The sequence below is a fragment of the Artemia franciscana genome, chromosome 8 (genome assembly GCF_032884065.1).
Source record: "Artemia franciscana chromosome 8, ASM3288406v1, whole genome shotgun sequence".
Classification (NCBI taxonomy): Eukaryota; Metazoa; Arthropoda; class Branchiopoda; order Anostraca; family Artemiidae; genus Artemia; species Artemia franciscana.
In genome coordinates this window covers 43,771,834-43,796,253 of record NC_088870.1, presented here as the reverse complement: position 1 = coordinate 43,796,253, position 24,420 = coordinate 43,771,834, and the positions used below count along the sequence as shown (strand labels likewise).

The window sequence follows — 24,420 nt, the reverse complement described above, 5'->3', positions numbered from 1 at the left end:
AACCCTGTAATTCACTGTGTCCCCCGCCAGTCCTAATGGTTGGTGACAAACCAGCTGAGATTGTTGAGGAATTTACATACCTTGGCTCTATCCTCTCAAATGACGGATCAATCCTTAAAGATCTAATGCACCGAATTGCCAAAGCCTCAGCAGTAGTGGGAAGACTAAGTGCCCTTTGGAGGAAACCTTCTATCTGCCATAGGATCAAGATGCACATATACAATGCTTTGGTGGGATCTGTGCTTCTTTATGGAGCCAAAACTTGGCCAGCCACTTGGTCTGTGCTTAGCACCATAAATATAGCTCAAACAAAACACCTTCGCCACATTGAAGGACTATGTTGGCACAATTTTGTTAGCAATGAGAACCTCCTGGCATTAACTGGTCAAATGCCCTTCTCAGTCCAACTTGCCCAACAAACACTATGCTGGTATGGACATCTCCTTTGCATTGCCCCCCAACACTCCCACACAAACAATTTTTGACTTTGATCCTGTGCTGCATGGCGGGAAATGCCCAGGAGGTTGTCCCCTAACCAGATGGAAGGACACAACAGGTGCCTTCTTAGTCATGGCAAATATTCAGGAGGATGTCCACATCCTTGCAAGAGACCAGTCCAAATGGAGGCACCATGTAGCATCACTCTTGATGCTGGAAGCGTTTCGGCAGGAGCATTAGGTAAGTATATATATATATATATATATATATACATATATATATATATGGAGCATTAGGTAAGTATATATATATATATATATATATATACATATATATATATATATATATATATATATATATACTACAAATCCTTAAATTAGCCAACCAGTATTATAAGCCTAGGATCCAAGCTAGACACAAGGAAATATGTTAAGAAAGCTATTCTTACTCCATAATACACAGAATAATCATAGTTACCATATTTTGTAGCAAGGGAACCTTTATCTTCACTTCTTTCTTTTGATTTTGCTTTTTTTGAAGAAATTCCTGGATTTCTTAGAACCTATATATTTACAGGGCATATACCCTCACCTCCCCTCCCCATAATGTGCAAATATATACCAAATTGTAGTCTAAATATAATATTCATATGCATCACAAATGAGATTTACCCCCATATATGATATATAGTGGATATCCATGTATTTCTTTGTTAGGATACATCAATGACATTATGCATTACAACTCTTATATTAAGACTGGTTACCTGATTAGTTGGCAATTTACCTCCATCTGTGATTGAGTTTACAATTTATGAAGACATAATTTAAAATGATATTAAAAGGTGGTTAATAATTGAAGGAAATATAATATGAATCTGCAAGGACTAAAGTATGTCCTCTCTACTCCTTCTCCCTCTAGAGGATCCTGACCTTTGATGACCTTTGAAAATATGTGTGTTATAAAAGTGAAACCTTGCAAAATAGATCTTCTGCTTAATTGAAGTATAGCAAAATTGTTTTCAGCTTCATAACTTTACTCAATTCCATTTTATAAGGTTTTAAAGATATGCAAATAGGGTAAGACAACCAGTACTGGGACACTTGGATCACTCTGCCTATTCTGAGACAGAATTTTTGATTGTATTACAACATGTCCAATAGTGGGACAAAAGACTTTAATCTTGGACACCCAATCCATACATTTTTCTGGGTTGCTTCCAAAAAACCTGTTGTCTTTTGTCCCAGTATTGGACATGTTGCAATCCAACCAAATATTCTGTCCCAGAATAGGCAAAGTGATTGAAGTGTCCCAGTACTGGTCATCATACCCTACATTTCCTAAATTTTGGAAAAAAACATTGATATGGCTCAAAATTCTACTCAAATAAAAAGAATTGCATTTTCATGGTAAAGTTCTAGTTAATTAACTTCTTGCTATCTCAGAAAGGGTGTAGGTTAGGAAAATGAAACTTTCAGGGATCAATCTAAAGACTAAAGTATGTCCTGGAAAGGTATTGTGAAGCAACTACCTCCACTCCTTCTCCCTCTAGAGGGCCCTGACCTTTAGAAATATGTGTGTTATAAAAGTGAAACCTTGCAAAATATATCTTCTGCTTAATTGAAGTACAGCAAAATAGTTTTCAGCTTCATAACTTTGCTCAATTCCATTTATAAGGTTTTAAAGATATGCAAATACATTCCTAAATTTTGAAGAAAAAAAACATTGATATGGCTCAAAATTCTACTCAAATAACAGGAATTGCATTTTCAGAACTAAAGGCAGAGGAAAAGCAACTAGTAACTGAAATTAAGGTAAAATGTTGTTTAGTCAAAATTTCAATAGGTATAGACCTGTCATGTAGGCAAATTTCAGGACCCTCTAGAGAGAGAAGGAGTGGAGGTGGGTACTTTAAAATACCTTCTTGGGATATACTTTAGCCTGTAGATCCATCCCTGAAAGTTTCATTTTCCTAACCTAAACCCTTTATGAGATAGCAAGAAGTCAATTAACTAGAATTTTACCAAATTTTACCAAATTTTACCATTTTCATAACTAAAGGCAAAGAAAAAGCAACTAGTAACTGAAAATTAAGGCAAAATATTGTTTTGCCAAATTTCAATAGGTACAGACCTGTCATGTATGCAAATTTCAGAGTCCTCTAGAGGGAGAAGGAGTGGAGAGACCCACCCCCTGAAAGTTTCAATTTCTTAACCTAAACTCTTTCTGAGATAGCAAGAAGTCAAATAACTAAAATTTTACCAAGGCAACAAATGATATGTTGACTTTTATATTAGCTAAGTTAAGAAAAAAAACTGCAGATTTTAAAAGTATTATTGAGGGAGGAAACATGCAGGGATGGATAGGCTACTTTAAGACATCTTCCTAGACCCTCAATTAAGCTTTATATCCATTCCAAATAGTTTTTTTACATAGTTTAATGGGCTTCTGAGTTAGCTAAAAACTCATTAACTAGCCTAAACTTTGCACCCATAATCAAGAATTTTCTGTAGCCTATATTACACTACCTGGACATCTTCATTTCTTAATTCGTCTATGAGTACAGCAATTCAAAGATCCTTAAGAGGATATAAAGATTCATCCATGTTTGCCTCGTTGGCAGCCATTCTTTACTTATTCAGCTTCTTCATATATTTGAGTGGATTATTAATAAAACTTCAAAAAAAGATGGCAGTAGAGTTCTCTCGTAGGAATGCTATTGATTTCAGTTTTTGAATCCCACTTTCAAGGGCTTTAACGATAGCGAGGCCACACCTTACGGGCAAAAGACAACAGATCGTCAAAAAAAAGGCTGATTGTCCCCAAATGAGATGAACTAAGTTTATAAGAAAAGATTAAAAGTAAGTTCCAACCAAATAGTGAAATCACGATATTGAATAAGAAAAAAAAAGTTCTTGGTATTCTTCTGCCATTTGGCTTTTTTTGCTTTTTCGAATGGTCCATGTGGGGAACGTGTACGATTGTCTATTTATAAAAAACAGAGTATTATTTTCATCTTTTTTGACACACTAGTACGTGTCCTGTGAGATTAATCGTCTACTTCTACTAACAAGTCACCATATCACCAAGCCGCCTAAGGCCAACATAGCTACGAACGCTCCTCTTCCATCATAATCTATTCGAAGACTCCTTCTTTACACACTCTCAGGAAGTTCTCATTTCTCTTAAACCTTTCTTTACGACATTCTCCCACGCCAACCGCGGACAATCTGCTTTCCGTTTAGCCCTGGACGGTTGGGCGAAAAGGACAATCCTCCATCCGCAGGACATGCTCTAGCCGTCTCAGCCCTTCTCTCCTTATAGCCCTAGGAAGATGGACTGAACCATATTTTTCGCACGGCCTACTGTTTGAAATACCACCAGTCAGCCGGGTACCCAAAACAATTCGAAAGCGATTTCTCTGGAACATATCTTTTAAATCTTTTTTTGTTCTTTGGAGCACCAAGGCTTCAAACCACATTTCAACAGACTCATTACTTTCACTTCCATCATCCTAATCTTGGTTTGCAGGCTTATCTTCCTATTCTTCCACACTTATTCAACACTGGTTCATAATCTATAAAACTGAGGACCAAAGGTGTTTGATGACACGGACACTTCTCAATTATTAACATAAAAGTGACAATTTGGTTGACTCACCCTTCCAAAAACCGTACTCTTTTTCTCTTAAAAATTTATCTACAGCATCTCTCAGGGTAAAAAGTATCATCAGACTAAGTAATGTGCGACCTACATATACAAGGCTAATGCTTCTATAATTACCTAACTCACTCATAACAACTTTTTTATAGAGGGGGTTAATTAGGGTTTTCCTAAAATTGTTAGGTGCTTCTCCATTTCCAAAAATCATATTCATCATATTTAAGAAACTCATTTACCACACTATCATTATCTGGAGGCTCATAATTTTTTAGTCCTTTCAGTGCTGTTGATAATTCTTCCTCCCAAAAATTGACAAAAAATCTTCCTTCACATCCTTGGTGTCACAAATTGTTTTTATATTCCTCTATGCCATTTCCTATAGCTCTATCCCAGTTTAGCGAAGTCTCAAAATGTTCTACCCATCCCTCTTAAACTCTTTCCTTATCACTAATTGTGGCCCTGTTCCTATCTTAAAATGGGAGAAGTCCAAATTGACTACTCCTACTCAATTTATTAACGAGGCAGTACAATATTTTACTATTGTGCCTTATAGCTGAATCTTCCAGATCCTCGGCAATTTTATCTATAATCTCCATTTCACACCTCATAAGTTCATATTTTAATGCTTTCTCCATTTTATTTATATTCCTCTTATTATCGTATGATCTATCACTCAGATAATTCTTGCACAACCCCTTCTCCTCTCTAATAAAGATAAAGCCTTTTAACTTATATTGCTAGCTACGTTCCTAACTTTCTTTCCTAAGACATCATCAGGAACTTCCCAAATTATTTTACTAAAATTATTCCATCCATCTTCTATATTTTCAAATTTTAAACCCTCAAATTTGGTATTCAACTGTTCCTGGAAAGTTTCTATACACTTCTCATACTGGAGTCTACCACATACTGTAGAGTCTGTCACAACTTCCCAGAAGGTAGTTCCGAAATTCCAGATTTAGATTGACTCTAGACACTACTAAATTGTGGTTTTTACTTTTAACATCAATAACAGCACTCCTACTTACCCTAGTATCTTGAATTGATCCCGTAAGTCCTCGGTTTACAATAACTTAATCAATAAGGTTTGCTGTCTTACTATCATGTTAACTTATGGGCCATTTTACGACTAAATTGACTAAATACCATATTGGTTATAGCTAGATTGTTATACCTACAAAATTGCAGCGGTCTGTAGCCATTAGTTTTCTTTCCCTATACCAAATTTACCTGACATGACATACCATCTATCCCCACTTCTACCGACACGGGTATTGAAAACCCTTAATTAAAGCACCATATTTCTACCTTGGACCCTGGATTTTTGTATTGCAAGCTTTGTATGAAGGGCTCATCGACTGTAGGTTAAGCTTGAAAGATGTCTGTCAAGATCAAGTATTAAAAGATCTTGAAGCTGAATTTGAAAAGCAAAAGGAAAAACTTTCAGTTTTTTCCTAAACATATAGTACAACCTCACATTTAGTACAACTTTTGCCCGTTTCTAGCTTTTATATCGATATTTGCACGCATCTATAAGAAACTTGTGCTTTTTAATTTTCAACACCACTGTCAAAATCTTTTTGACAGTCAAGTGTATTGATTTTCTCTTTTTTTTCCATATGAGCGCATGCAAATAAGGCTCAATCTAGGATTTTCATCCTAAAATCTCCAGAAACTTAAAATATAGATTTCTGAAGATATATCTAATCATACGGATAAAAAGTAAAAATTAGAAAGAAATGGAACGAATATTTATTTGAATTCATTAAAAACAACTTCTATTTTTTCCTTTTATTTTTCTCCTTTTCAGCATCATCACTTCTTCTCTTTCCTTTTTCCATGAGTTCGTCTTCTTCCCTACTAGGTATGCTGAATCCTTCAATTTTTGGTTCAACTAATCTCAACACTAGTTGTTCATGCTGTATGGACGATTTTTCAAGGCTAATCCTTACCAGGATTTTATCCAATGGCCTATAATAGAGGAAAAAATCTCTAGAAATATACAGAAAAAAAACAAACAAAAAATCAGGGCCGCATGAAGGATGTAGTGGGTGAGGGGCTAAACTACAGAAAAGGTGTTTTCAAAGCAATTCAAAAAACCAAAAATTTAGTTATAATAACTAATCGAAACAAAAAATACGCATAATAGATATAACAAACGATCATAATAATATAATGAATATACTTGAATATAACAAGTTAATATATATTTATTTATATTAGAAAACTAAAAAAAACTCTCAAAACCAGACCTTGAGACGGCCTTACGGAATGCTCTCCACTAGCTTGTACACAAACACTTATGTACAAAAAGGATACGTGAAAATCAAGCACACGAACAACTAAAAGAACGCACATGTGAATCTCAACGTACTTCAAAACACGAGGATGTGTAAAGGCCTCCTCTCCCCAATTTATTTGGCAGGAAACTTCTTTTTTAACTGGCCAAGGCGAGAAGCGATGTAAACATTCATATAATACAGTGAAGTAAACGTTTTGATATTAATTCGTTTATCTGAACAGTTCAATCATGCCAAGACTGCTTATCCTATAAGCCCAATTATTTATTTTTGGCGTTTCATAAGACGTAAATGACGTCAGAGGGTGGCAGGATTACAACTTGAAACGGTCTGGGTTAGCTGTCATAAAATCTACACCTGCTAGCCCTAGAAAATGCAGGATAACTGAGGGTAAGTCACGCCATGTATAAACAACAAATTTAATCTTAACATAAATATAACTTAACATAACATAACGTAGATCATGATTGGTATAATCTCCTTTTACAATAGATCTGTTTTCGTTTATTCATTTTAGTGCTATTTTGTTTGCCCTTTTATTAGTCGAGTCTCTTTCTAGTTATGTCTCTTCTGATATATCTTCCTATTTTTATATGTTGTGCTCCGTCTTTTTCATTTCGTATGATTGACGGGTTTTCAAATAAATAAATAAATAAATTAGAAAAAAAGGGAAATTATATACAGAGACCAAATTGGGACAGTGATTATAAAATATGGCTTGAAGGCAAACATGGTGTGGTGAAGGGACAAACCTTCAGGGGTTTGTAAATAAGCTATGTTTACAGTGGAGTACAAGTGATCAATGTTGTTATTTGCCTAGTTGCATATAGTGTTTCAGTTGATAAGTTACTGTATAGGTTTTTGTTGCCATCTTCCACGGATGTTACCATTACCGTATAAAATATTGTTACTGATGTATTTAAGAAGCTTTCGTAATTCACAAAGATAATTTTTAAAATAGAATAATTTTTTTACGAAAAACTGCAGTTTTCTATAACACTGTATTAGCAGATGTTATTAACATCATCTTGCATACGAATGCTAGTTATGTATATAGGATATATAACTGATAGATTAAAATGATACTAAATCATCAGTATTATTATTTTTTCTAATGATCAGTGTTAAGGAAAAAATTAAGAGTTAAGCTGGTGGTAGCAGGGTGCATAATGCTGTAGTTAAGGTTTGTTGTGTTTTTTAGACCCCTTCTGAGGTTAATTTATTTATTTGTGAATTTGCTTGATTATCCCTCAAACAGATTATGCAATGGCATTTGGAGGGATATGGCTATGTTAACTTTTTTTTTGTTAACAATGGATATTCCAATAACAATGGATATAGCAATGGATATTGGGGTAATTTGTCTGGAAAATAAAAGTTCTTGTTTACTTTTTAAGAGTCAAAAGAGATCAACAGAGAAAAAAGAAAATTAATACACATTTATATTATATCAGAAATGTCCACACTGAATCTATTTTGAACTTTTTTTAAACTATCAGAAAAAAAAGGTTTGTTTAAACAAAAAAGTAGTTAAGGTTTGTTGTGTTTTTTAGACCCTTCTGAGGTTAATGTACTTATTTGTGAATTTGTTTGATTATCCCTCAAACAAATTATGCAATGGCATTTGGAGGGGATAGGGCTATGTTAACTTTTTTTTTGTTAACAATGGATATTCCAATAACAATGGATATAGCAATGGATATTGGGGTAATTTGCCTGGAAAATAAAAGTTCTTGTTTACTTTTTAAGAGTTAAAAGAGATCGAAGTCATTAGCCCCCCCATGCCTTTTTTCCAAAATGTATAAGGGCAAAAATTTTGAGATAGTTATTTTATTAAAAATAGTTAAAAGATCAGAAAAAAAACTGGTGTTGACACAACCCCTAGGGCCCGGGGGCAGTCGTTGTAAGTTGTGCCCTAGCGCAATATCTGGATCTCATATGGAAGGTATGCTCATATAAACTAAATAAATAAATAAATAGAAAAATATATAAGAAAATGATATTGCAATTGCTGTTGTCACACTTTCAGGAGTCTATGAATATAACTATTTCATAAAATTGTTTGTTCTAATAGCACGTTCAAAGATACTTGTAAGAGGTACTGAGCGTGCAAAACCCAAGAGTACGAAAAACTAATCAGAGAGTCTTGCTTACATTTGAAGAAAAATATAATCAAGCCAATCTAGAGTTCCGAAGGTAAGTCATAAACTAAATTACAAAAACATAAACAAAATATTAACTTTATCTGTTTTGGTATCTTTTTTTTTGTTTGACATGAGACCAAAGGAATTAGCAGAATTGTGCAGAAGAAGTATGGCAAAAGGGCGCAATAGGCATATTTGATTTTTTAATTTTATTACTATTTCATAATCAAACCAAAAGAGTTTTTGAGTTTATATTAACGCAAATACCAAAATTTTCTTCTCTTATTACGTCATCCATTCTCCTTGGTAATAACAATTATGGAAAAATGATGTGGTGTTACTGTAACAATATAGTATAGAATGTGAATAGGATATATCATAGAAACAGAAAAAATTAGCAACAAAGAGATAAGTTCTAATGCCCTTTGGTTGTGTCTTCGTTTCTACCAAATTCTTTGTTTAACAACGAATATGAATATATTCCTCACTTAACCAATTCCGTCCAGCAAATATCATTTTCACTTGTCCTCATTTGATAGTTTTAATGGTATTTACCATATTGTTCATTTTGCAAATTTGATATGTCAAATCTTATAGAAACAGTTTACATGTAATATAAAATGAAGACTGAAAAATAATTACCAAAAAAAATATATTTCCATTTCAAGTACCAAGGACAGTGAAAATGAACTTCGATTATGGGAATTGGTTGTGAAACTTATACAAACATATGTAAAGACCTTCATTTGCAGTTGTACAGTTTTTGGTAGTAGCAGGCACCAGATTTCAAAAATAAAAAAGTGGTTTTTCTTTTATATAATTATAGCACTAGTAGCTTAGCGTGTAGAACGACATAGAAAGGAAAACCCTTATTTTTTTAATTGTGACATTTTAGCCTTTTGAGACTAGCCTTTATAGAAAAGAATCGTTGAGAATACTTTTTTATGACCCTTTCCTGAAACAAAAATTTGAAGTCACATTATATTATCGGAGTCCAAACATATTTTTGGAGGGGGGAGGGCTATATCCAAAAAATATACTTACCTAAACTCAACATTGCCACATTTTTGAAGGGGTACCGAAGAGTCGTATACAAATCCTGGTTCCTCAGGGGGTTTTGGCAGGACGATAACCCCTTCCAGACCGTACTTGGATAGGAAAACAGTCAGTGCATTTTCTTTGACGAAAATAATATAGGCTTCCTCATCATCAACTCTTCTTCGAAAAAAGATATTAGTATGCAAAGCAACGGAGGCTCGGCCTGCATACTGTGCCATTCGATGCCTGGAAAAACACATTTTTAAAAACGCTTGACTTTGCCGTGCTACTGCATTACGGTCTACCACCTAAATGCTTACAGCAGAAGAAACTCAGCAATGTGACCGTGTTACAACAACACGGCGCAGCAAGACACAAAAGAAGTACTGCAATAAACTTGAATTTACAATGAATAAATATCTCAGTTTTACTCTAGGTTTTACTGAAACATACTTTGTAAGGATTCTTATCCTTACAAAATAAATAAACCCTTGTCCCCCTCCCTCAAGATTTTGACCTAGATACGCCCTTGCAAATTATAATTATTATGGTCTTTTCTAAGCTAAACAGCACATTAAACAAAAACGCTCTTACTATTTTATAGTCTGCAATTTTATTCACAAGGTTCTCTATACTTTCTATCTATTGTACTTTCGGATTTGCTTCTAGTTTAGCTGCATTACAGGTAGATTGGTTTTTAATGGGGCAGAACAAACAACAGAAAATACCTTTTGTTTTTAAGGAAATTCTTTGTCTCCCAGATCCGTAATACTCCTGGTCTTCTCCAAATGGCAACATGTTACTTTGCTTTCTTTGCAAAAAGATAACGTAGGGAAAATTTTTTTAAAAGAACCTGGTGACTTTACTATGGCCCTGTTTGACAAATTTATAATCTGTTGAAAAAAAAAGTATATTTCAAGAAGACGCGAACACAGAAGAGGAGGACAAATTTGAATCTACGTGATTCTCATCTTATTTTCTGTGCAATTTGCCTATTTTGAGTGATTATTAATATTAAATGTTATTAAATTATAATAATGTTATCATTCTTAAGGCATCTTTGTTAAAAAAAACAACAAGATAAAAATATAAAGTGAATTTATCTCGCACCAAGTCACGCTTCCTGTCGTGCCCAGGAATTAGTTTTTACACAATATAATATGAGCCGTCACAGAAACTGTCAAACTTCCAATACGACCAACAAAACAAATCCTATTCCAATTATTTGTTTATGCTTTTTACATTGTCACTGACCTTTCTTACTTTTTCTTTAATATGTCTCCCACAATTATTCATTTGATGCAAGTTACTAAACTTAGTTACTGAAAAGGTTACTAAATTTGATACAAGTTGCTAAAATTGAATACTAAGTTACTAAACTTATTTTTCCATATATGAATCCAGTTATTGTCAAATTGCTTCTATTTATATGTTTACTCATATATTATATATATATATATATATATATATATATATATATATATATATATATATATATATATATATATATATATATATATATATATATATATCCGTGTAAGGTAAGTCCTGTGGATTATGCAACATGTTGCTTTAAAGACAAAAATGAAAATGTTGATGCAACGATGGTGTCTGTACTACTCGACGGCTCGGAGGTCTGGCTGCTAAAATCGTCAGAAACCCAAACCGTGGATGTCTTTTACCACAAATGTTCTCAGTAGATTCAGAAGGTTAGATGATCCTAGAGTGTAAGCAACAACAACCTTCGCAGCACAGCTGAACACTGACCTCCTATTTCTAATGGTATAAAATAGAGACATATCCGTTGGTTCGATCATCTACTACAACATTCCGACGACACAATATCAAAACAGTATCTTAAATGCCTCCAGTAGCCGTTATGGAAGAACAGTACCCGCAGTCAAAAGAAAACCAGGTTACCTACCATCAAGTCTGACCTAGAGCTGCCTAGTGATTTCAAGAAATATGACAGGCGTTGGAATCAAAAGGGATGTCCATCTTTGAGCCACCGATTTCGGAGAGACCGTCCTGGAGCAATAAATATAAACGAATCTCCAGCACTATGATAAATCGAGGGCATGAAACGGAACTTTAAATTCTTCCTTATGACCTCTTCCAAATTTCTCCAGGGACGAGGAGCCGAAAATATCTCCGGAGCCAATTTCCTTGGAGCCGAAAATATCAAAGAAACTCGAGCGCTATAATAAACCGAGGGAATAAAGAGGAAATTTAAATCGGGGACAACCTGCTTTTCGTTTAATCTCAGGGAGATGGTCAAAAAGAATAATCTTCGGCAATCTGTCATTCTTCATCTGTAACATGCAGCCATCCTGACCTATAGCCCTAGACAAGTAACGATACTGACTTTTCTCATTATAGCCCTAGAAATTAGGTCCAAAGAACATTTTTCGTAGAAGAAGATATACTGCCATATATCAGCTAATTGATATACGGTTAGTCAGACGAGTACTTAAGACAATAGTTAGACAATTCCTCTTGAAAAAAAAAACTTAGCGAATCTTCGTCAGCCTTTTGAAGCGCTCATGCTTCAGAAACATTCCTCCCTAATATCCTTACCGGGCTTCCAATATTCTAATCTTTGTTCGTGCACTCATCTTCTCATTCTTTCAAACTTTTCTGAACTGTGTTGTAAAATTATCGTAAAATAAAAACTAGGTAAATAAAATCGGTAAAATTGGTAAAATAAGGCAAAATAAGGTAAAATTAGTAAAATAGGGTAAAATATGGTACTCCCTAGAAAATATAGGGTAAAACTGGTCTTTTAGAGTTTCCCTGTAGCTACAAGACCAGTTGGGCATTTCTTTTTAAGCCCCACTTCAGCTTTTGCTGAAATATTTCGATGATTCTGATTTTCCTGGGCTCAAAAAAGGTAATGCCCCTTCATCTAGAATTTGATGATTTTCTTTAGCCGACATAAATTTTGTAAAAACAACAACATTATTTGGGAGTAAAACCATATTAGCAATTTTGTTTCTATATTTAAACCTAAGAAATGTTACCGTAACAGCGTTGCGTATTTAAATAACAGCATTCAGCTACATTTCTTATATTACATGCGTGTTATTATTCATTTATTTATGAAAGCACCGAATACAAATAAAAAAGTGGTTTGTAACACTTGATTAACTAAGCATTGGATCATAATAGCAAAACATTCAATAGGATCTGCTGGGAAATCTAGCTCCTCTCCTTCGGACTCAGATTCTGATTCAGATGATTTTCCTTTTTCCGATCCCCCCCCCATAAAAGTCCTGGATACGGTCCTGAGGATTATATATCACTTTCTACCTTGACCATCCATTGCCTTTCTCTTAAAACTGAATCTGTGTCTATCTGAAGACTCTTTCAAAACAACTGCTGAAATACAAGGGTCGTTTAACTAGAATAAAAATTTCTTAAAGACACTATTGTCAGTAACAACTTATTCAACAGCAAATTGTTGAAAAGCAGGCTAAATATTAGAAAAGGACACTGGAACTTTCGATTCCCATTGAGTGAGCCTCCTCCGAAATTTATTCGACAATCCCTTCCATATGAAAAGCATCTGGGAAAAAAATGAACAAATATTAATATATTGAATCCTTATGGGTCTTTACTATAGGCAATGCTATACGATTGCCTCTGACTTTAACAGGAGAGTAGAGATTTTAATTTCCCTTGTAATGAAGATCTGGAATTGGCCAGGGGGAACATGGAATTTCCACGGAGGGGGGAATTCTCGACGGGGGCATTTTCCTAGGGGAGCGTAACCACCGGCTCCCAGGGAACGACATCATGAACACAAGATTTCTCTAGGATGTGAAAATTAAAATAAACAAGAGCTAAGAGCTCATATGGCACTTTTGACGAGGTCGGAAGAGCCAAGAGTTCATATGGCAAGAGCTCTAGCAAAACTTTAAGAATCAATAGATTAATTTAAAAGGAAAATCAGAGACTTAATGCCGGTCGGGATCTAAAATAAGAGCTCTGAGACACAAGGTCCTTTTAAATATCAAAATTCATTAAGAACCGATGACCAACTAGCAAGTTAAAGATACCTCATTTTTTCTAATTTTTCCTCTCCTTTCAACCCCCCAGATGGTCGAATCGGGGAAAACAACTTTCTCAAGTCAATTTGTACACGTCCCTGACACGCCTACCATCAGGGACGAACATCAGAACATCAAACATCAGTTTTCAAGTTTTCCAAGATTTCCAGTTTCCCCCTCCAACTCTCCCAAATGTCACCGGATCTGACCGTGATTTAAAATAAGAGGTCTGAAGCACAAGATCCTTCTAAATATCAAATTTCATTAAGATCTGATCACCCGTTCGTAAGTTACAAATGCCTCATATTTTCTAATTTTCTCAATTACAGGTTTGTGCTGTGAAATTGCAAGCCCTCGCAAAATATGTAAGATACCGGTAAAATACATAGAATATCGGTAAAATACGTAAATTATGTAAATTACGTAAAACATCAATTTTACGGGGATCCATAAAATTACGGTAAAATAAGTAAAATACCCATTTTGGCGCGACCAATTTTATCAGTTACAATGCTAATGTATTACTTTTTTTATATTTTTTTTTTATCTTCACTGCGCCCGCCATCACTAACAATAATACTCCTCCTAATACTACCCAGATAAATGAGGCTATTCACTTGATGAGTTTCCAATTATCCAACATCATCCAACATATTTACCCTCAATTATTCCTAGTCTAAGCAACTAAGAAAAGAGGCCATAGCTGGCTTTGATTTTAGTTCGCAAATGAATTGGTGTAAACAATATCTCAGATAATTTGGTTCTTTTTGTGCAACAGAATTGAGATACTTTCAGGTACATGTATAAGAAACCGATGTCTAAAAAAAAAAAAATCATTGTCTGATGTCTGAATATAAGTTTTTGTCTTTCTTCGCATTAACAATTAATTTTGGCAGATATTCTTACTAATAGGCAAAGCTAAGAGATAATCAAATACTACAAAAGTAAAGGGGAAAGAGATCAACGGACTTGTTAATATTGGCTCCCGAAAGACACATTTAGTGGAAAAAACTTTCTAAATAGCGAGCTCACCTGAAGTTCAACTGTCTAGCAAGAATTGACGTAGCTTTCCTATCAAGAAGCTGCTGATACGTCGTATCTGCTCCAATAGATGCTGCAAGCAATCTGTGTACTACTATATCAGCATACCGACGGATTGGTGACGTAAAATGAGTATATATTGGCGCCGCTAAGCCGTAGTGGAGGAAGAGATTTTCTGGCAATGTTCCACTACAGAAATAAACCGCTTGCATCATACAACGGGTTGTTATCATTCGAAGAAGGGTATTCGCATACGGATTATCCTTAATCTGTGCTTGTTCGAGAGAATCAGAGAGTTCCTTGCCATTTCTTGTATTCACATTAAATCCTTTTGTTTTTGCAACTTGTAACAAGGGTTCGAAGTTACTTTGCGGTGGTTCTGGATGTCTTCGGAGCATTGCAACTTCTGGGAAGTCTTTTCTTGTTTTCTCAGCTGCTGCTATATTAGCAGCTAACATCCATTCTTCCACCATGCTGTTTGTGTCCAGCATAGACTTGTTAACAACGCTGATTGGATCTTGGGTTTCAATATCCAGTTTGAACCGAATTTCTGCACTTGCCAATGTTAAGGCCCCTCTATCAGTTCTTGCTTTTTTCATGATTTTAGAGAGTTTGAGCAATCTTCGGAGGCTCTGAGCAAGTGCATCTGTCTGACTCTCATCATCAATCTTTGCCTGTGCTTCTGCATAAGTAAAAGCAGACCTTGAACGAATAATACTCTTTACAAAGCGCGTACTTAACATCTTCCCGTTCGGAGTTACTTCCCACAGACACGAAAAGGCTAGTCTATCTTCATGTTCTCTCAAAGAGCAAAGGTTGGACGACAGAAGTTCTGGTACCATGTCGATCCTTTGATCAGACAAATAAACAGTCGTTCCTCTTCTAGCAGCCTCCCTGTCAAGTGCTGACATTGGTCTCACGAAATATGAAACATCAGCAATATGAACTCCAACTTCATAGTTTCCATTTTGCAACTCCCTACAATGTAAAGCATCGTCAATATCAGTACAGCCCGGCGGATCAACAGAACAAACATCAATATGCCGTAGGTCAGTACGCTTCTTTTCTTCATCGGGACTAATTGTCCAAGGCATGACGGGCAGACAGGCAAGTACAGCAATTGGGAATGTATTGTGCGGGACATCATGTTCTAGCAAAAGAACTTCAGTTTCAGTAGCCTTGTCACCCAACGGACCTGGAAAGAAGGTAGTTGGGAATCAACTTTATTTTTTACAAAACAAGAATATAACACGGAAATATAATCAGCAGCCGTCATCAGCGCAATATAATATAAAAAAAGAGTAAAATAACTAACAAATAAAAAAATGTCATTCATAAATCAAGATCAATATTGACAAAAAAAAAAAAAAAAAAAAAAAAAATCAAAATACATTCCTAATTGTAGCTAATTTATTTAAGAAGCAATGAAGAATCAATCAGTTTGTAGTAATGAACTGTGAGAGACTCGTGCTAATAGTAGCTGAAACTGCGAAACAAGTAGTTTTTATAACAATATATAAATAAAAAAAACTGTTTTTAAGGATCGATGCAATATAATAAAAAACAAAGAAAACAACTAATTTACTTGAAAACACATCGATAAAAAGCTTTGAAACTAAAATCATATTTAAAATAAATTTTATATTATATTTTAAATTTTAAGTTTAATAAATAAATTCTTTTTGATGTACAGAGTCTTAAATTCTGAAAGAATCTTTTTGAGTTTTGACCTCACACAAATTCAGCTAAAAGACGAATTTTATTCAACGTGACGAATATTTTATGTGATTACTTTGTATGATGGAATACATGGATTTGTATGATGGTGTGATCGATCTTTGTCTTGGAAAGGCTAAGTAAGATCATCAAATGTTTTCCAGAGGCATTGTCTTAGAATAGTTTATCAGTATCCACTGATGGTGGTTGTTGTTTCTAAAAATTAGATACACGGAGTTTTTTTTTTACACTAACTTCAAAAATTGTCCCCATTTTTGTTTTGTATTAAGCGGTATGGTCAGTAACTGACATTCAAAAGATAGAGTTTCTTTTTCAATTGACCTCCACAGCAACAGAGGCGGAACAGAAGGGGGCCCTTTTCCAGAGTGCAGAAATCTTAGGGGCGGAAAATTTAAAATAAATAATCTAAGGGTTATGACCATTCCGCAATTAAATTTTTTTTATTATTAAAATAAAGTTTCCTTCTACAAAAATGACGAGAAACAAACAGAAGAAGGCGTAGAAAAATATCAGCATGATGATATTGTGTAACGTAAATCAGCATAGCGTATGCCTTTGTTCGTGAGGACAAAGAGTCGATCCAGATCTAAATAGCTATCTGGAGAAATCTGGGGAAGGTAAACAGGAAGGGTGTGCAAAAGCAAAGAATGACTGGCCCCCAGCCTCCGTTGCACTTTCAGGCTGAAATGCCATGAAACAGAGATCAGCACCACTAAGAGGGAATGTAAAGGGCAATTGCCGTAGTCTTTACTGTAGTCTTTATAAGTAAATTATAAGTTTTTACTTTTTTCTACACTGTCAAATTACCAGTGTAGTTGTTTATCAAAAATTAATCGTGCCTATTTGCGCTGGTCGTACCAGTACGTATCTTGCAGCAGCTTTGAAAATTTTTGAAAATGATGACCCCAGCATCAATTTTTCCGGTATGTTTTTTTTTAGTTTGCAATAATTCATATTTATTGCTTTATTCAGTTTATACTTATTGTTATTTTTTAGGTATATTTTTTACGCTAGTTAATAAGGCGTATAATTCGTAAAATTAGGTGCCCTGTCCACGAAAACCACAGATAAAATTTGTACACGCTTCTCTCAGCGAGTTAAAAATTAACTGAAAAGAGTCCTATTGTCTATGCTAATTTTTGTACTCGAGGTATTCGGGGCCAATAAGCTGCCGACTTTCGCGTCATGTGTGCATTTAAGAACGAAAAGAAGAAAAGTCCAATAGATTTTGCCAAAAATGGGTTATTGAAATGGAAAATCAATGGAATTTTTGGGATTACCGACTCTATGTAGCAAAATGGCAGTTGTACAAGTCACAAAAACTTTAAACTTGCTGTGATCACTGAAAAAATTTGTGTATAAATTTTTCCCACTACAAACGGGCACGGAGATTAAGGATTATGCACGTACAGTTTTTTTTTAAAGTAAGCCTGGACGGTCCTTTAGTTAATAGTTATTATTTTTTTCAGTTTCTATTTACTGTTATTTTTTTCAGCTTCAACTTTAAGTGTGTCAAACATACACTTCATTCAGAAAACAAAATATAATCTTAGCATCAGATGGTTGGTTTTTAAGCTATATTTGATATAGCTATATATTGATTGTTTTTAAGCTATATATTGTTTTGTATATATTGTTTGTGTTGTTGTATTGTTATTGTTTATTTGTTTGTTGTTTGTTTTTTGTGTTTATTGTTTGTTGTTGTTTGTTTTTTTATGTGTTTATTTGTTTGTTATTTGTTTGTTGTATTGTATTGTTTATATATATTTGTTTTTAAGCTATATATTGATTCCAAGAAAAAATCAGACCATAACCATGACAAAAAAAAGAAGGAAATAAGGTGTTACTATAGGTATTCTTAAAAAAAGAATTTGCAAAGGAAACTATTTCTTTTCCGATAAATTACAAATTAAACAATTTGCATTCAATATCTTTATTTATTTTGTTTTCTTTGAATTTATATTCTCAGGGCTCTATATATGGTATCCTGACTAAAGCACTAGCTTCCTCGCTGCGTCGCTCCATGTACGCATTACGCCTCACAAGAAAACCAATGACATTTATGTTTGGATCGCAAGAAAGAACTTAGAAAACCATACAACTTCTCTGTCAGTAACTTTAAGGGAAGTTCTTACAAGGTACTCACATACCAACAAATAAAATTATGCTGCTTATTTATTATTTTTATGCGACTTGTCGGAGCATTGTTTCGTTAAGCAAGAATTACATATTGGGTCCAAACCAAGTGCGGACTGGAGGTCTTTTTGCAGCGAGATGATGGACCATTGGGTTGGACATTAGGACCCATAGGAAGTGAGGACATCGTAGTCAAAATAGACAAAACTGTATTGGCTTACCGCGAATACAACTGGAGGAGGCCTCTCAGCCAAATTTGGGTATTTGAAGGGATCTAGAAGGTTATTAAAAACAAAAAGAAAAAAACATTACATCTCCTAGAAGGTGGCGAGACTCTGACAAAAGAACGAGCAATTCTGATATCTCTGATATAGAGATATATAGAGCCGAGTTAAAAAATAATGAGCAACTCCTGAACAGCCTACTCCAGTCTGTCAGAAATCGGCTATACTCACACCAAATCAATCAATCGGAAAACTTCGTTGATCACAGAGATTCATAACATCCATACATATCGTACTGAGAGGCTATGGGCTCTTAAAAAAACAAAAAAACTGCAAGAGGTCAGGAATGAGGAGTATGAACCTGAAGCAGTGCATTGCTAGATTACTCTTGCTGGAAACCTACAAGTCTGAAGAGCAACTTCGCCATTTTCCGATCCAGGTTACAGAGTTACATCTCTCGAGTCGGAGCCTTCCCCTCACAGAGCCAGGGAGGCTAAAGCTTCCAATGAAGATAATAAATCGAACAATGATTCAAATGAGGAGGACCTCAAGCTGGCTTCAGTCTCAGACAATTTAGTTTCCTCTTTTTTCTTTTTTTAGCTGTATGATTTTCTTAACTGAAGGAGTGTGTAATAAAGATTGTTTTCCATCATTTTTGTAGAAAGAAGGAATTTTTCTTTGTAGAAAGAAGGAATTTTTCGCACAATTTTCCCGTTAAAGGTGGTTTTTCCATCATTTTTGTAGAAGGAAGGAATTTTTCGCACAATTTTTCCGTCCACTGTCGTTATATTAGGGGAAAGTTTATTGCACCGAAAACATGCCCTTAAATACAGATGTCAGAAAAGTGTTTGAGATTTGAGAACAACTTTTGTAAATTCAAATGTTCACTGATTCTTATTGTGTTCATTGGAAATGAATCAAAGCCCGTGAAATATATTACATTAAAGTAATGGATTTAGCAATTGAAATATAAGTTTTAACTGGTTTTTAACCTTAAATCATAATCTAAGAACTATAGATAAGGTGATGAGTCACCTATAACAGCCTCTTAAGGGCTCAGGGAAGAAATTTAATTTAAGGAAAGAAATTTTTCTTAAGGAACGAAATTTCCACCGGAATCAATAATCATATCTGAAAAAAAAACATAAAAAGGCATCAAGTGATTTGTTCACTGTCTTTGTCATGAAAAAGAGGCAAAGGATACGGTACTAGACTTCTTGAAGTCCAAATCAGCGGTGCTGATCTCCGTCTCAAGGCCCTTCAGCCAGGAAATGCAATGAAAGGATGAAGGCCGGTCATCCAGTGCTTTCGCACACCCTTCCTGTTTACCTTCCCCAGATTTCTCCACGTACCCATCTAGAGCTGGGCCAACGGACAGAGCTTACAGAGTCACGTCACTGCCCCTCCCCCGTCCCAAACCAAATAACTGGCACAGCTGACCACTGCCTTTGTAGCTAAATTATGGAAAGGACCAGCAAAACCAAATCATCTATTAGAATGTTGACCACCAGATTTTATTTTGTGATGGGGTATCTAAGGTCTAAAAAGACTCTTTTTTTCTCATGGCAGCGTTCTGAAAAAGATAAATTTTGACACGAAAATTGGTAATTCAGGGGGGCGACAGCCCTATTTACATTTAGAGTATCCCAGGTAGGTACTAAAAACAAATATAAATTAAACATAAAAAAATAATTCTCAAATGAAAGCAAAAAGCGGCAAAAAGGCTTAAAACGAACAAAAACTATTTCATATAGGAGGGGTCGGTTCTCTCAGCATCCCTCTCTTTACGCTGAAGTTTTGCTTTTTTCCTCGGCGCTTTCAGAGCAACTATCCCTAATAAAGGGGATCAGAACTGGATAAAAAGTGCCTGAAATAGAAGAGCTTATTTCTATTAGAAATATTCTAATAGAACATTTCTATTGTTTAAAGCATTTTCTTTAAACAATAGAAATATTCTCTTCATATATTTTAAAAGAGGAATCAGCACATAAGATACTAGAAATACCAATTAAAAAGAGAAATAGTAATCACCAAATTTCCAAGTTCTTTTTTCATTTTCCCAAAAGATTGACCAAAGTGTCATTCCCTATCTAATTCCCACCGAAAGAGACGAAAGTATTCAATATTTTAAAAGCATTAGGCTTCACAAAATTTTGTAAATGCAAAATCTTAACGTATTTTATATTTTACAAATTAGAGGCAATGCATGTACGCATATCATGAGCATGCCAGCAGGTCGTTTTTGATTGGAAAAAAAAGGCAGACTTTCACCCAAAAATTCGACAAATTAACCAATCACGAAACAGCTGCTGGCATTTCATGTCAATCAAATTGCCAAAAACTCACCTAACATCCTAACAAAATGACCAAGCGGATAGCGTGAATATCTTGGCCAATCATCAACACCGACATATATCCTTTGTCCAATAAGCTTTCCTGCTTGGTGAGTTTCAATCCGAATTTTGGGTATTCTTCTGTCAGAGGGGATAAAAAGATGATTCACTTCATTTAAATGTTTACTTGGCTCAAGGGTTCCACAATACTGTTTCCACTTTCGACGAAGGATTCCAACAACACGACCCGTTGGTTGAACTGTCTCCGGGTCTCTCTGCAACTTTGGAAGTTGTGTCTCTTCTATTAACAAAACATCGCCTGAAATACATAAGTATAATACTACTGTCGACATTAAAAAAAACGAGTAAATAAATTAATCTAGAAATAAATTTTAGTTAATTGAGATTTAATTGTTCTTTTGACTAAATTTAACTGTCCTTTTAATTAGTTAGTCCTTTTAATTAGTTAGTTTAATTCTTTGTCCAAGGGCACAGGTTCAATCCCTATCGTAGCCAGTTATTTAATTTGGGACGGAGGTCAGTGGCGTGAGTCTGTAAGCTCAGCAAGAGTCGATCCAGCTCTAAATGGGTACCTGGAAAAATCTGGGGAAGACAAGCAGGAAGGGTGTACGAAAGCACAGGATACCTGCCCCCCAGCCCCCATTGCACTTCCTGGCTGAAGGGCCACGAAACAGAGATCAGCACCGCCGGTTCGGACCTTGATGTTGCAGTACCGTCATACTTGCTTTAATTAAGATGCTATCTTTAATATGTATTTACTTTATATCAATCAGTATATCGAAATTAATCTTGAAATAGCTGGAAACGGCCATGCAGGAGAAATCGAAACCACGAGAAGAAAAGAAGGGTAGAAGCAAGTCTTATGTCCCAGGTTAGAAATACATTAAAAGCTTTCTTCTACATACCCTATTTAGTTTTTTCTTGCTTGCAAACTTTTTGATTGTGTTTTAGTCAATTACATTTTCCCTATAGCTATCACAATTATTCGTCTCTTGAAGCGTTTACGTGTGCTTGTCACAGGCTTGTCACAGACAGTAATTTTATTGCATAATTTCATTCAAATTTACGCATTTTTATATATGGTGATTTTAACTGTGAGCTTGAGAGTGCGAATGAGCGCAGTACAATTTTATTTTAGTCTAATTTTCGTCTTTATTAAACTTTAATATCTGTCATAAGTCACTTGGTTTTACTTATTGTCATTGGAGTGGGAGTACGAGTAATATTGATCAAGTTCTTTTTAATTTTTGCCACGTCTTTTTTGAACAGTCCGTGGTAAGGAACGGTAAATGAGGAGCAACTCTGCCTAACAGTAACTGAAACTCTAAAAAATAATTTTGATAACAATAGATACATAAAAAAAATCGGGTTTTTATGCTCATTCAAATATATAGAGTTCACTAAGTTTAATATTAGCCATCAAATGCTACGAGCCTGAGAAAATTTACATGATTTTGGAAAAAGGAGGGAAACATCCCCAAAAAGTCTAACGATCTGAACAAAAATCAAACGATCAGATTCAATATATCAGAGAATCCTACCGTAGAGGTTTCAAGTTTCTATATACAAAAATGTGGAATTTTGTATTTTTTGGCACAAGAAAGATCATGGATGCATGTTTAATTGCTTTTATTTTTTTTTTTTCAGGTATCATCATATCGAGCCAATGGTACTAGAAGATCTGGAGAGAACTCATTTGAACGGGAAGAAGTTCTAATTCCTTTTTAAGTGACCAAAAAGATGAGAGGGCACCTAGCCCCTTCCCGTGCCCATTTTATCTAAAAAACATCCGTTCAAAATCTTAAAATATCCATTTAGTTCAGCATTGTTGAAAGATCAAATAACTATGCTTTTGGTGATGATATGACCCCGAATAGTCCCTTGTGAGAGGGCTTTAAGTAACAAAATTTGTCCATATTGTTCGCATATAGTGTTTATTATTGGAAAATATAGGAAATTTTTATGGGGTACTTTTCTGCAGGGAGGAGGCAGGATTTGCCACGGGAAGAATTTTTTTTGGGAGGAAAAATTCCGGGGCAATTTCACAAGTGAAATGTTAAACGGAGGGATGGGGAATTCCTGGCTTGATTTTACAGTCAGAATTTAAATTCGAAAATAAAAATCAACTGAAAGTAAGGAGCAACATCAAAACTTAAAACGAATAGAAACTACTCTGTATATGAAGGGGGGTTGCCCCTTCCTCAACCATCACTCTTTACACTTAACTTTGACTTCTTATCCTGATTCTTTAGGAAAGACTATTCAGACACAAGGGCCGTATATTTTGAATGAGAAATATTTTTAAAGTCTTAAGACTTTAGCTTAAAGAGCTAGGGTAAAGGAGGGGCAGTCCCCCTCACATACAGAATAATTTATGTCACTTTTAAGCTCTATTGTTGCTCCTTACTTTCAGTTGAAAAAGACTGTTTTTTTACATTTTATTCATGGTAAGAGATATAATGGATTTTCCACTTAGTGATCATTTACCAGTAAAGTTTTCTGTAATCTATGGTTCTGTTTCTTCATCTAATACTATTTTTATTTTTCCACAAGTATTTTGAAATAATTATTTAGGACAAACATTGATACCGCCTTACCAGGATAAAGTTCAAAAAGTGGTTGAAGGACAACTACAACTTCAACGGAAAGCTACAAAATTTTAACCTGTGGGGTGCCATCTGTGTCATGCTCATTTATTGCTCAATTCTATCCTCATTTCTTTTTTTATTGTATATATATATATATATATATATATATATATATATATATATATATATATATATATATATATATATATATATATATATATATATATATATATATATATATATATATATATATATATATATATATATATATATATATATATATATATATATATATATTTATATATACATAGTAACAGGCGCAAAATTTAACAAAAAAATTTGAGAAATTTTTTACAAGAAATGAGGGTAGAATGGAGCAATAAATGAGCATGAAACGTATGGCACCCAACAGCTTAAGAAGTTGTAGCTTTTCTTTGAAGTTGTAGTTGTTCATGGGAACCAACAGATTGGTAATGTTAGGCTTTTTAAGGACGAAAAGTATTATCAGATTTATTTTCTATTAGTTTTCTTATTAATTCTCGCAGTTCAACATGACAACACTGGCGAAAATGTGATACTATCTTAAAAAAATTTTATTTTAAAACAACCTGAAGAAAACTTATCGGAAAATCCAAGTTTTTAGATATGAAAGAAAAAAAAGTTTTTATGTTAATGTTCTTGGTACTTTCATTTTGTGCTTCGTGAATT

The 24,420-nt window shown here is 34.6% G+C and overlaps 2 protein-coding genes across 3 annotated transcripts in view; both read right to left on the bottom strand.

Moving 5' to 3' along the window:
- The window catches only part of LOC136030467 (serine/threonine-protein phosphatase 2A 65 kDa regulatory subunit A alpha isoform-like), a gene marked incomplete in the record, with an annotated part of 106,527 nt that extends 103,429 nt beyond the window's left edge, over positions 1-3,098 (bottom strand). Inside the window, 1 exon segment of the mRNA XM_065709475.1 lies at positions 2,967-3,098.
- Positions 3,099-5,837: 2,739 nt separating this feature from the next.
- Positions 5,838-24,420, bottom strand: part of LOC136030466 (exosome complex exonuclease RRP44-like) — a 36,403-nt gene continuing 17,820 nt past the window's right edge. For both annotated transcript variants that reach the window (XM_065709473.1, XM_065709474.1), the window contains exons 5-8: positions 21,117-21,422; positions 14,665-15,868; positions 9,590-9,829; positions 5,838-6,072 (exon numbers count right to left, since the gene is read on the bottom strand). In XM_065709473.1, the coding sequence (XP_065565545.1) occupies positions 5,880-6,072; positions 9,590-9,829; positions 14,665-15,868; positions 21,117-21,422 (1,943 nt within the window). In that variant the 3' untranslated portion in view covers positions 5,838-5,879. The remainder of the gene's footprint in view (positions 6,073-9,589; positions 9,830-14,664; positions 15,869-21,116; positions 21,423-24,420) is intronic.